Source organism: Neovison vison, chromosome 4 (assembly GCF_020171115.1).
Source record: "Neovison vison isolate M4711 chromosome 4, ASM_NN_V1, whole genome shotgun sequence".
NCBI lineage: Eukaryota > Metazoa > Chordata > Mammalia > Carnivora > Mustelidae > Neogale > Neogale vison.
Window position 1 is genome coordinate 37,945,635 of NC_058094.1, and position 14,215 is coordinate 37,959,849.

At 35.4% G+C, this 14,215-nt stretch overlaps 1 protein-coding gene across 8 annotated transcripts in view; it reads right to left on the reverse strand.

Annotated features, from left to right (window-relative positions):
• Window positions 1-14,215, reverse strand: part of VPS13B (vacuolar protein sorting 13 homolog B) — a 770,530-nt gene that overhangs the window by 666,618 nt on the left and 89,697 nt on the right. For all 8 annotated transcript variants that reach the window (XM_044245211.1, XM_044245212.1, XM_044245209.1 and 5 more), the window contains exons 9-12: window positions 6,661-6,756; window positions 6,070-6,192; window positions 5,468-5,605; window positions 4,457-4,544 (exon numbers count right to left, since the gene is read on the reverse strand). In XM_044245211.1, coding sequence (XP_044101146.1) covers window positions 4,457-4,544; window positions 5,468-5,605; window positions 6,070-6,192; window positions 6,661-6,756 — 445 coding nt within the window. The remainder of the gene's footprint in view (window positions 1-4,456; window positions 4,545-5,467; window positions 5,606-6,069; window positions 6,193-6,660; window positions 6,757-14,215) is intronic.

Below are 14,215 nucleotides of genomic sequence, written 5' to 3' on the forward strand. Positions count from 1 at the left end.
CAATGTGTTTCTTTAATTTTGTTATTGGTTGGTTTATGTCATTGGCTGCTCTCATGTTAAGGACATAAATGTTTACAATTGTTAGATCTTGTTGGATAGACCCTTTAATTATGATACAGTGTCCCTCATCTTTTATGTCTTTTGTTCAAAATCTAATTTGTCTGATATAAGGATTGCCATCCCAGCTTTATTTTGATGTCCATTAGCATGATAAATGGTTTTCCACCCCCTCACTTTCAATCTGGAGGTGTCTTTGGGTCTAAAATGAGTCTTTTGAAGATAGCGTATGATGGGCCTTGTTTTTTTATCCAATCCGACACCCTGTGTCTTTTGATTGGGGCATTTAGTCCATTCACATTCTGAGCAACTACTGATAGGAAGTTAGTGCCACTGTATTACCTATAAAGTCACTGTTTTTGTATATTGTCTCTGTTCCTTTCTGGTCTATGTTACTTTTGGGCTCTCTGATCACTTAAAGGATCTACTTTAATATTTCTTTCAGGGCTGGTTTAGTTATCATAAATTATTTTAGTTTGTTTGTCCTGGAAGCTTTTTATCTCTCCTTCTATTTTGATGACACCCTCACTGGATAAAGTGTTCTTGGCTGCATATTTTTCTCATTTAGCATCCTGAATATATCATGTCAGTCCTTTCTGGCCTGCCAAGTCTCTGAGGATAGGTTTGCTGCCATTCTAAAGTTTCTACTCTTGTAGGTTACGGACTTCTTGTCCCAAGCTGCTTTCAGGATTTTGTCTCTGAGATTTGCAAGTTTCACTATTATATATTGAGGTGTTGTTCTATTTTTATTGATTTTGAGGAGGGTTCTCTGTGCCTCCAGGATTTGAATGCCTGTTTCCTTCCCCCAGTTAGGGAGTTCTCCAGTATAATTTGCTCCAATATACCTTCTACCCTGCTCTCTCTTTCCTCATCTTCTGGATCCCAATTACTCTATTGTTTCACTTTCTGGTATCACTTGTCTCTTGAATTCTCCCTTCATGATCCAGTAGTTGTTTCTTTCTCTTTCTTCAACTTTTTTTTTTTAAGATTTTATACATTTAATTGTCAGAGAGAACGATAGAGCACACAAGTAGGGTAAGCAGTAAGCAGTGGGAGAAGCAGATCCATGCTGAGCAAGGACCCTGATAGAGAACTTGATCCCAGAACCCTGGGATTATGACCTGGGCTGAAGGTAGATGTTTAACTGACTGAGCCACCCAGGTGTTTCTCTCAGCTTCTTCATTCTCCATCATTTAGTCTTCTATATCACTAATTCTCTCTTCTGCCTCAGAATTAGAGTTCAAGCCTCCAATTTTTATTGCATCTCATTAACAGCCTTTCTGATTTCAACTTGATTAGATTTTATTTCTTTTATTTCTCCCAAAAGGGATTCTCTAGTGTCTTCTATGCTTTTTTCAAGCCCAGCTAGTTATCTTTATCATTGTTATTCTGAACTCTAGTTCCAACATCTTGCTTATATCTATACTGATTAGGTCCCTGGTAGTCAGTGCTCCCTCTTGTCCTCTTTTCTGAGGTGGTTTTTCCATCTTGTCATTCTTGCAGAAAGTATTTGCTTTTCTATTTGTAGAGGTGCAGCTATTCTTTTCTTAGATCTCCAATTATGTTTGCAGGTATTCAGAATGATTTCAAAGCTATCTAAGCTGAACTCCTGGAACCAGACAAAACTACAGTCTCCTACTCCTCCATCACCTTGGACTCCTGGACTCTTAAGCTTGGTAATTTCTAATTCTTAAGCCACTTTATTTATTCAAACAGAAATAGGCAAGAAAGGCTTCCCAGCACTTAATACCTTTAGAATCTAGGAAGGCCCATTTAAACACAAAAGTTCTGTATCCACACTTTTTTTAAGAATTTATTTATTTATTTGAGACACAGAGAGAGCATAAGCAGGGAGGAAAATCAGAAGGAGAGGGAGCAACAGACTACCTGCTGAGCAGGGAGCCTGATGCAGGGCTCGATCCCAGGACCCTGAGATCATGACCTAACTCAAAGGCAGATGCTTAACCAACTGAGCCACCTAGGTGCCCCTGTATCCACACTTGCTAAAAACTTTTTCAAAAGTTATTTTTCAAAATTACTTTTCTATAATTTCAAACAAGGGACTGCAGTTTAATCTTTAGTCTCAGGACCACAGACAAAAAATAATTTAAATTTATTACACACAGGTATTTCCATTATAATTCTTTGTTATTTCATATATAAACATATAGCGATTTCCAATTTGTATGTTATACTCTAATAGTTGTTGGAAAAAAAGTTAAGGACTAAAATATTTGTAACATTGTATCCTATTCTTGGAAATGAAAAATATGAAAAATTGAAAAGTTAACCAATTACCAGTTTCTCACACTGAACATACATAAGCAAATATAAACTATGCTTCTATCTTTTAGAAAGTATAGTAGCAACATATGCACATAATAAATTTTTAGTGCTTTTTTCCTTCCCCTGAAGGACAACTACTTGATATTCCAACCTCCTCACAAGATATGGAATCCATAACACATGCAGAAGACTTCAAACTGAACCAGAAGAAACCTACCATCCTGTATTAGGTAACTATGACACTATAACAATTTGTGAAGTTCTTAGTTGCCCTTTCCTATATATAATTGGTTAGTGAATATCTCTACTTCAATGTCCACAGGTACCTCCAAACACATCTTTTCCTCCAAAAATCCTACTTGTATCTATCTTCCTTAGTGGTTATCACTATCCTCCAAGTAACTCAAGACCAAAATCTGGTACACAATTTAAACATTATTTTTAAATAAAGCAATGCAAAGTCAGTGAGTGAGTGTTTGAAGCACAGAATTAAACTAATCTGAAAGCATGGGGAGACAGATGCCAGTAAAAAGCTATTCAAATGTAGAGAGGACAACAGATCAAAAGAGAGTAGTAACAGTGGAGTTTACAAGAAGTCACTGACCATCTATAGATGAAATGTGACAAAAATGTGTTGATGGACCAGAAGCTAGGAAAGAAGTGTGTCACAATGATTCCTAGGTTTCTAGCTTGAGTAACCAGAATACAGAAGAACAATTTTCCAAGATAAGAATATTGAAACTAAGGGAAAAGCAGAAGGCAGTGGGCAGTCATAAGGATTTTAATATTTCTATTTGAACACATTCAGTTTTGAAATATCTGTGAGATAGATAAAGAAGTAAATATACCAAATATGCAATGGATATTTAATTCTAAATGAAGGAAATCTGGACTAAAATTATAAATATGTGCATCAACAACATATAAAAGGTACCAAATCAATGGAAAAGAATGAGAGAACCTCAGCAAAGAGTTTAGGGAAAGAAGTAAACCCAAGGTTTGATCAATGAGATACCAACATTTAGAAATCTATTACAAAAGGAGGAAGCAGAAAGTTACTGCTCTTTCCTTCTGTTTTCATCTAACAAAACTTAATGATTTCTCATGATCAACTCCTTTGTGAAGTCTTTAACCCAATCGATAAAAGTAGTCACTTTCTGACCTAGACCTCTCTTAACTCTCCACTTTAATTATTGTTCTTTTTTTTTTTTTAAAGATTTTATTTATTTATTTGACAGAGAGAGATCACAAGTAGGCGGAGAGGCAGGCAGAGAGAGAGAGGACGAAGCAGGCTCCCTGCCGAGAGAGAGCCCGATGCGGGGTTCGATCCCAGGACCCTGGGATCATGACCTGAGCCGAAGGCAGAGGCTTTAACCTGTTGAGCCACCCAGGCACCCCTAATTATTGTTCTTAATGTGCTATATTATAATCATTTATTTAAGCGTATAAACACTACCTATTAGTCTCCTAAAAAATGCTTTGGTCTTCTTAGCATTCACTATATCAAACTCATCACCTAACATATAAAAATCATTAATATATGAAAAATTAACATAAAAGGATAAACCTATTTTCATAAGGTTCCAATATGAAAAAAGATGGGAATAAGCACAACAGAGTATACTGATGAACATGTAAAGTATCAATAAAATTTTTAAAAACATATGATTGCTTATAAAACATATAAGACAATGTTCATAATCTCCAAAAGAATTTATTTCCACTATTCTGCTTGAAACAACAGTTTTTTTAATAAAAAGATCTACATAAACTTTGAAACGTATTTAATACAGAAAGAGAAATGTTTATGCTTTTTGACAACATAATGAAACATGAAATCTGATATATCAAAATTTTAATATTTGGCACATAACAGAACTAAATCTGGTTGGTTATATAAAATGTCTTCTCAATCAACTACACAAAGAAAGGACTAAGAATCTAAGTGTCTAAGAAAAATTGTAACATGCTATTATAATTACACCATTCTCCAAAGTAACAGAAGGTAAAGCTGATGTAACAGATTACAGCCGGTCAAGGACCAACTGAGCCTGAACAGTCTTTTGTTTCTGTTGTTCAAGGAAAAGCAAACATAAAGGAAAGAAACTAGTACCTTTGCCACCGATGTTCTCCATTGTATACAGGTAATCCATGTAAAAAGCCCCAAACCTTTGCATTCCAGCTATCTCAGTGTATATCTCCTGCGGGCACAAAGGAAAACAAACAGAACACACATTCTATCAAAGAGACTGAGTTTAAAACCTGATAAGTCAAGAATCAAACATACATCTTTATATAGAACTCAAATATCAACTCAAAGGATTACCAAAACAAAAGAACAGAGGCTATCCAAAGAATTCATTTCTAAGAAAGTTAATGTTAACTCTACTAAAGACAACACAAGAAAGCATCCATAATTCTACTAGACATTTTGACCACTTTATCAGTAATGTCTGGTTAATGAATACCTATAATGGAATAGGATAGTACAACCGTGACCATCACAAAACTGTCCAGTGTATACTCTCTAATATATTTAAACCTTACATATTCCAGTATGCTTATATGAAACTCAAATACTAAAGATATACCTAAAATATTTAAAAGATATGGAAATATGCAACTTAAAATTAAATTCTTTACAAAAGTAAATGTAGTAAAATGCATTAAAATATGTATTATTTATTCTTTTATACTAATCTTCAGGTAACCTTTTCTGAATTTCTAAATTTATTCCCTAAAAGTACATTAATTTTACATGTAAAATTCAAATAACAGTAAGACGCATACATAGTAAAATGTGAAATTCATCTCTTCCCATTAATGCCAAATCCCAAAGTAACTGCAATTAAAAGATCATTCTACAAGTTTCCCCCATGACTATTTTTACAGTTGGGAATGGATAAACAAACTAACTGACTACACAGTATCCAGAAGTAGAGACCTTTGTGTACACATCAAACTTCTCTAGATGCAGAAGCAGGACAAAAATATTCTAAATGCTTCAATAAACAACTAGCATTCAAATGTATTACTTGAGAAGAAAAATGGCAATTACAAGTATTCACACAATATGTCCACCTAAACACAGCCTAGAAATTGGCTCAAATATATATTCTCTGACCTTATGATGAGCTGCATCCAAGATAAATTCAGCACGAGTACCATTATTTTCTGGGCTTCGGTAATCAAACAATGAATTTGTAAGATATGTCAATCCTTTCATACTCAAATTTTCACCACAAATAAAGAAACAGGCTTCCTGAAAATAAATGCAAAATTTTTGAACAGGAGGAAAAATCATTTAACTGTTAAAGAAAATAAAACCTTGGTTTTATAACACCCATTCAGTAGTCAATAGAAATCACTACAACTTTAAATCCTGTAAAAAGACAAGGAATGCTGTCTCCATTTTCACTGCCTATCTTGGCAAAGAACATTTTAACAAACCAAAAAGGAACTCCAAGTAGCTGCCATAAACAAGAAAGAAGAAACATTTATGAATTGGAAAGTATTTGGAAATACTGTCCAGGTGTTAAGTGCTACCAACTTTCTAAATTCCCCTGAGCTCTGTAATTTCTTACAGGGGAAAACAGTAAAGTTCCTCTTAAGCCAAAGATGTATGCAGTCTAACAGATTTTTTGGTATGGTTAAACACTTCAATAAGCACTTCATTATCCCTGTATTCTATCCAAAAAAGGGGGAAAGGGGGTGAATTTGACTTACAGTTTCACTTCTATTCATATTCTCTTCAAAATCTTTAACACCCATAATTCCTTTAAGGCACAAGGCTCTGCAACCTACAAAACCAATCTGGCAATCAAAGAAAGGCTCTCCCATCATAAGGGCCTGTAAGAGGGAAGGAAACATTAGAACTTAAGAATCTGAATTTCATAAAAATGTTACAAGCTCAAAAAAGTTACAGGCTTTCCTTGTAGAATTACTGAATTAGTAGAAACTTCTTTAGGATTATGGATTTTCCAAATTTATTCTCCTCAGATCATAAACCCTACTAAATTAAGAAACATCTTACTTATCTCTGTATCCTCAATGACTGGCACCTTATGAACATTAATACACACACATATGAGCTCACACAAGTTAAATGTAAAAATGAAAGAATTCATGTTGCATGTTATAGTAGAATCTGTTAAAGTAATAATTATTTCAACCCAATACTACTGATGACTAAAATAGAAAAAAATGTGAATATATTTTAAAACACACAACTATGATAAAAGCCTGCATTTATTAAATATTAACATAAGGACCATTCAAAAAAGTTTTAAATATATATGTTCAATATTGAAAGATTACCTCAACTGTAGTTCCTTCTTGTTCCCAACACAATACTTCTCTGGATTTTACTTTCTGAGGGCTATAATAACTACTCTCAGCTTGCATTTCAGTGAGCTAAAAAAAAAATAAAGGAATATTAAATAAGTGAAATTAGTATTAGATAGCAATGAACTGTCATTACTGTGATGAATTGATGGAAACAGGGCCAATTTTAAGATTCAGGAAATTTAATTATTAAGCAGGAAAACAGGTGCAACAAAAACAGCTGTAACAGATTATCCATGGTATAAAGGTTGAATATTCTAGTATAAGTTCAAATAGAGAATTTAAATACCATCGTATTTTTATTTAACATCTTTGTAACATATCAATATTGCTTAAAAAGGTAAAAGCTATGTAGCTATAACAGCCTCATATATTCATATATTCTGCCAAAATTCATATAGTTCATATATTCTGACAAAAATTTACATAGTTTTTAACCTCTATTCATTTTATATACCATACAAATTCAACCAGTTAGTTCAATCATTTCCAAAATTTCTCCCAAATTGTTCATCAGAAAGAAAACTAAGACAAAACAAAACACAACACAACACCCACAAATAAATTTAACAAAACTTCATCTAGCTCTATGAGGGAAGTAGGTTCATGGGTTATTACTCTCAAAGTATGTGTCTCACTGTGAAGTGTGTAAACCTGGCAATTCACAGACCTGTACCCCTGGGGATAAAATACATTTTATATTTATTTTAAAAATTTTAAAATTTAATTAAAAAAATAGGTGGAAAAAAAAAAGTATGTGTCTCAGACTCATTCGATCATGCAAATATTTAATGAGTGAGAGCTACATAACAAGTACTAATCTAGATACTACCAAAACAACAACCACAACAACACCCCTTGCACTCCTCAAGCTTACACACATTACTTGTATGTATCCAGATAAAATTAGATAAATTATTTTTTAAGACATACTTTTCTAAATGCAATGTGGTATCCTGACTTGGATCATATTACGGAAAACAACATTATGAAATTCAGTTAAAATCTGGAATTTAACAAAAATGCACCGGTGTTGGCTTCCTAGTTTTGATACATGTACTATGATAGTATAAAATGTTAACAACGGAGAAACTGAGTAAGGAATCTATGTGAACTCTCTGTACGTTGCAAGTTTTCTATAAACCTAGAACTGATCCAAAGTATTTATTTCTTCAAAGGTATTCTGCCCATGTTTACTAATGAGACCCTTCCTTACTCGTGTGAAATGGATATATTATTCAAACATTAAGGCAAAGTCAAAAATCACATTTTAAAAAAAAACACTATTTAACTTAAGTCAAATAGAACTTATTAAACCATAAAGTTTTAGTTTTAAGCATGATAACTTATTTATGCTTAAAATCAACTAATTATTTTTATTTTTGTAACAAGAAGTTTATATACAAGCCCTTATTTTTTAGATGCTTCTAGAACTGGTATACAAAATGTTGTTATTTTAAAGTACAATTCTATAAAATGCTCAAGTAAAATTCAGTATTTTAAACTTGATCACCCTTCAGCTGTCTACAATTATTGTACAGAAAAAGCAATTAATTGATTAAAAGGACTCAAACATTACAAGAACAATCTTCAACATAATTTTTTAAATGCTACATTTAATTTGGCATGATTTTCGTTGGATTGATATCAACTGTTCAGAATGCTAATGTTAGAAACATGACCTTATTTTCTGACCAAAATATGAACCACAAATTAATTCCATACATTCTTAGAATCCAAGCTGAACAATGAATTCTAATGTTTTCCTCCTAAATCTCAACATATTTCACTTAGGCAAACTTTAGAAACATAAATGTTCTAAATTTTTTAAAAGATATATTAACTAATGGCAAGTACTGCTCTAAAAGTCTATAAAAGTTTTATATATAAATACAGACTATTCTGAATCAGCTTAATACAATTCTCATCAATGAGCAGATACATACCAGAATAATTTCAAACTGAACAAAAATATGCAAAAGTCACCAGAAAAGACAGAACTTTACTAACAATCCTTAAATTGCCTCACAAAATTAGATTAAAAATAACTTCTTTTGGGTCAACTAAAACTGGCAATATACCATATAATTTAACTCTTATGTGGAATCTACAAAACAAATTAAAAAAACAACAAAAAAAAATCATCAGACCAATAAATACAGACAACGAACTGATGGTTGTAAGAGGGGAAGAGTGTAGAGTAACAGGCAAAATGGATGAATAAGTATAGAATATACTGGCTTCCATTATGGAATGAACAAGTCGTGGGAATATAAAAGGCACAGATAGCATAGGGAATATAGTCAATGACATTATAATAGTGTTGTATGATGTCAGATGGTAACTACACTTGTGGTGAGCATACCATAAGGTATAGAAATATTGAATCACTATGTTGTACAACTGAAACTAATGTAACATTGTAACTACACTCAAAAAAAAATTACACCAAGAAAACTTGTAAGTAAAATTTAAGTTCTCAACAAAATGTTAATTCACACTGCTGTTACTAAGATGTTTATATTTTTTAGAACTTAAATTTGAATATACTCCTAATTAATGCAATTAAAATCATTATGGCCAAAAACATCTATTAAATGCAGAGATAATATCATGAAAAAAAAATTTTTAACAAATTTAAAAAATAAAATTGACAATACATGTAATATTAGTTGGCAATGGCTGGCTGTGTGTGTGTGTGTGTGTGTGTGTGTGTGTGTGTATACACACACACACATACACACATTTTTTTTTTAAGATTTGAGAGACAGGGAGGAGTCAAGATGGCGGAAAAGTAGCGGGCTGAGACTACTTCAGGTAGTAGGAGATCAACTAGATAGCTTATCTAAGGATTGCAAGCATCCACAAATCCAACGGGAGAGCGAAGAGAAGAAGAACATCAATTCTAGAAATAGAAAATCAACCACTTACTGAAAGGTAGGACTGGTGGAGAAGTGAATCCAAAGCCACGGGAAGATAGACCACAGGGGGTGGGGCCGGCTCCCGGCAAGCAGCAGAGCAACGGAGCACAAATCAGGACTTTTAAAAGTCTGTTCCACTGAGGGACATCGCTCCAGAGGCTAAACCAGGGTGAAGCCCTCGCGGGGTCAGCCTGGCCTCAGGTCCCGCAGGGTCACAGAAGGATCAGGAGTGTCTGAGAGTCGCAAAGCTTGCAGGTAATAGAATGGCGAAGCCAGCTACAGAGACAGAGCCGAGGAGTGAGCTCTCAGCTCCGGGTTACCTTGAACCGGTCGCAGGCTCAGTAAGTTCGGAGTGCAGCCGGAGGCCAGGGAGACGGGAGTAATTGGGCGCTATTCTCTGAGGGCTCACTGAGGAGTGGGGCCCCGAGCTCTCAGCTCCTCGGGGCCGGAGACGGGGAGGCCGCCATTTTCATTCCCGTTCTCCAGAACTCTATGGAAAGCGCTCAGGGGACAAAAGCTCACGAAAGCAAATCTGAGCGGATTACTCAGCCCAGCCCCTGCTAAGGGCGGTGCAATTCCACCTGGGGCAAAGACACTTAAGAATCACTACAACAGGACCCTCCCCCAGAAGATCAACAGGAAATCCAGCCAGGACCAAGTTCACCTACCAAGGAGTGCAGATTCAATACCAAGGAGAGCAGCAGAATTCCAGAGGAGGAGAAAGCAAAGCATGGAACTCATGGCTTTCTCCCCATCATTCTTTAGTCTTACAGTGAATTTAATTTTTTCCTTTTTTCTTTTTCAATTTTTTTTCTTCTGCTGCTAATTTTTTTTAACTTTTACCCTTTTCTTTTTTAATGTCTTTTAACTAGTTTATCTAATATATATATATTTTTTTCTTTATTCATTTTCTTTTTTTAATTGTTTCTTTTTTTTCTTTCTTTCTGAACCTCTTTTTATCCCCTTTCTCCACCGCACAATTTAGGATCTCTTCTGATTTGGTTAAAGTGTATTTTCCTAGGGTCTTTGCCACCCTTTTAGTATTTTACTTGCTCCTTCATATACTCTTATCTGGACAAAATGACATGGCAGAAAAATTCACCACAAAAAAAAGAACAAGAGGCAGTACCGAAGGCTAGGGACCTAATCAGTACAGACATTGGTAATATGTCAGATCTAGAATTCAGAATGACGATTCTCAAGGTTCTAGACGGGCTGGAAAAAGGCATGGAAGATATTAGAAAAACCCTCTCGGGAAATATAAAAGTCCTTTCTGGAGAAATAAAAGAACTAAAATCTAACCAAGTTAAAATCAAAAAAGCTATTAATGAGGTGCAATCAAAAATGGAGGCTCTCACTGCTAGGATAAATGAGGCAAAAGAAAGAATTAGCGATATAGAAGACCAAATGACAGAGAATAAAGAAGCTGAGCAAAAGAGGGACAAACAGCTACTGGACCACGAGGGGAGAATTCGAGAGATAAGTGACACCATAAGACGAAATAACATTAGAATAATTGGGATTCCAGAAGAAGAAGAAAGAGGGGAGCAGAAGGTATATTGGAGAGAATTTCGCTAATATGGCAAAAGGAACTGGCATCAAAATCCAGGAGGTGCAGAGAAGCCCCCTCAAAATCAACAAGAATAGGTCCACACCCCGTCACCTAATAGTAAAATTTACAAGTCATAGTGACAAAGAGAAAATCCTGAAAGCAGCCCAGGAAAAGAAGTCTGTAATTACAATGCTAAAAATATTAGATTGGCAGCAGACTTATCCATAGAGTCCTGGCAGGCCAGAAAGAATTGGTATGACATATTCAGAGCACTAAACAAGAAAAACATGCAGCCAAGAATACTATAACCAGCTAGGCTATCATTGAAAATAGAAGGAGAGATAAAAAGCTTCAAGGACAAACAAAAAACTGAATGAATTTGCAAACACCAAACCAGCTCTACAGGAAATATTGAAAGGGGTCCTCTAAGCAGAGAGAGAGCCTAAAAGTAGTAGATCATAAAGGAACAGAGACAATATACAGTAACAGTCACCTTACAGGCAATACAATGGCACTAAATTCATATCTCTCAATAGTTACCCTGAATGTTAATGGGCTAAATGCCTCAATCAAAAGATACAGGGTATCAGAATGGATAAAAAAAATAAAACCCATTATATGTTGCCTACAAGAAACTCATTTTAGACCCAAAGACATCTCCAGATTTAAAGTGAGGGGGTGGAAAACAATTTACCATGCTAATGGACATCAGAAGAAAGCAGGGGTGGCAACCCTTATATCAGATCATTTAAGCCAAAGACTATAAGAGATGAGGAAGGACACTATATCATACTCAAAGGATCTGTCCAACAAGAAGATCTAACAATTTTAAATATCTATGCCCCTAACGTGGGAGCAGCTAACTATATAAACCAATTAATAACAAAATCAAAGAAACACATCAACAATGATACAATAATAGTAGGGGACTTTAAAACTCCCCACACTGAAGTGGACAGATCATCCAAGCGAAAGATCAACAAGGAAATAAAGGCCTTAAATGACACAATGGACCGGATGGACATCACAGATATATTCAGAACATTTCATCCCAAAGCAACAGAATACACATTCTTCTCTAGTGCACATGGAACATTCTCCAGAATAGATCACATCCTTGGTCCTAAATCAGATCTCAACTGGTATCAAAAGATTGGGATCATTCCTTGCATACTTTCAGACCACAATGCTCTCAAGCTAGAACTCAACCACAAGAGGAAATTTGAAAAGAACCCAAATACCTGGAGACTAGACGGCATCCTTCTAAAGAATGAATGGGTCAACCAGGAAATTAAAGAAGAATCAAAAAAATTCATGGAAACAAATGATAATGAAAACACAATGGTTCAAAATCTGTGGGACACAACAAAGGTAATCCTGAGAGGAAAATATATAGTGGTACAAGCCATTCTCAAGAAACAAGAAAGGTATCAAGTATACAACCTAACCCTACACCTAAAGGAGCTGGAGAAAGAACAAGAAAGAAACCCTAAACCCAGCAGGAGAAGAGAAATCATAAAGATCAGAGCAGAAATCTTTGATGATATTGAGGTATGTACCTCTATCTCTACACTTTGCAGAGTTTTAATCAGAAAAGGATGCTGTACTTTTCCCTGATGCCACATGACTTGGCATCAGGGAAACACAAATCAAAACCACAATGAGATACCACCTCACACCAGTCAGAATGGCTAAAATCAACAAGTCAGGAAATAACAGATGCTGGCGAGGATGTGGAGAAAGGGGAACCCTCCTACACTGTTGGTGGGAATGCAAGCTGGAGCAACCACTCTGGAAAACAGCATGGAGGTTCCTCAAAATGTTGCAAATAGAGCTACCCTATGGCCCAGCAATTGCACTACTGGATATTTACCCTAAAAATACAAACGTAGTGATCCGAAGGGGTATGTGCACCCGAATGTTTATAGTGGCAATGTCCACAATAGCCAAACTATGGAAAGAACCTAGATGTCCACCAACAGATGAATGGATAAACAAGATGTGGTATATATACATAATGGAATACTATGCAGCCATCAAAAGTAATAAAATCTTGCCATTTGCAACAACGTGGATGGAACTAGAGGGTATCATGCTTAGCGAAATAAGTCAATCGGAGAAAGACAACTATCATATGATCTCCCTGATATGAGGAAGTAGAGATGCAACATGGGGAGGTTAAGGGGGTAGGAGAAGAATAAATGAAACAAGATGGGATTGGGAGGGAGACAAACAATAAGTGACTCTTAATCTCACAAAACAAACTGAGGGTTGCAGGGGGGAGGGGGGTTGGGAGAGGGGAATGGGGATATGGACATTGGGGAGGGTATGGGCTATGGTAAGTGCTGTGAAGTGTGTAAACCTGGCGATTCACAGATCTGTACCCCTGGGGATAAAAATATATGTTTATAAAAAATAAAAAAATTTTTAAAATTTAAAAAATAAAAATAAAAAATAAAAAGATTTGAGAGAGAGACAGCACAAGTGGGAGGGGCCAAGGAAGAGGGAGAGAGAATCTCAAGCAGACTCTGACACTGAGTGTGGAACCCAATACGGGGCTCCACCCCAAGACCCTGATATCATGACCTGAACCAAAACCAAAAGTGAGATGCTCAACCAACCTCGACATCCAGACACCCCAGTTTTTCTATTATATATATATATATTTAAAACATTTTATTTATTTATTTGACAGACAGAGATCACAAGTAGGCAGAGAGACCCATAGAGAGAGAGGAAGGGAAGCAGGCTCCATGCTGAGCAGAGATCCCAATGCAGGCCTCGATCCCAGGACCCTGGGATCATGACCTGAGCTGAAGGCAGAGGCTTACCCCACTGAATCACCCAGGCTCCCCTCTATTATATATTTTAAAGATTTGTTTTATTTTTAATTTTACAGACTGATAATTCTTTTCACCAAAACTAGATCCACGAATTTCAATTATGAAATTTATAATAAAAAATAATTGGTTCCATAGAAAAATTCAGAAATGTAAAATAGCACAGCTAATGAATTTTTATCATTTTTGCTCCAACTTTATTACCAAAATAATCT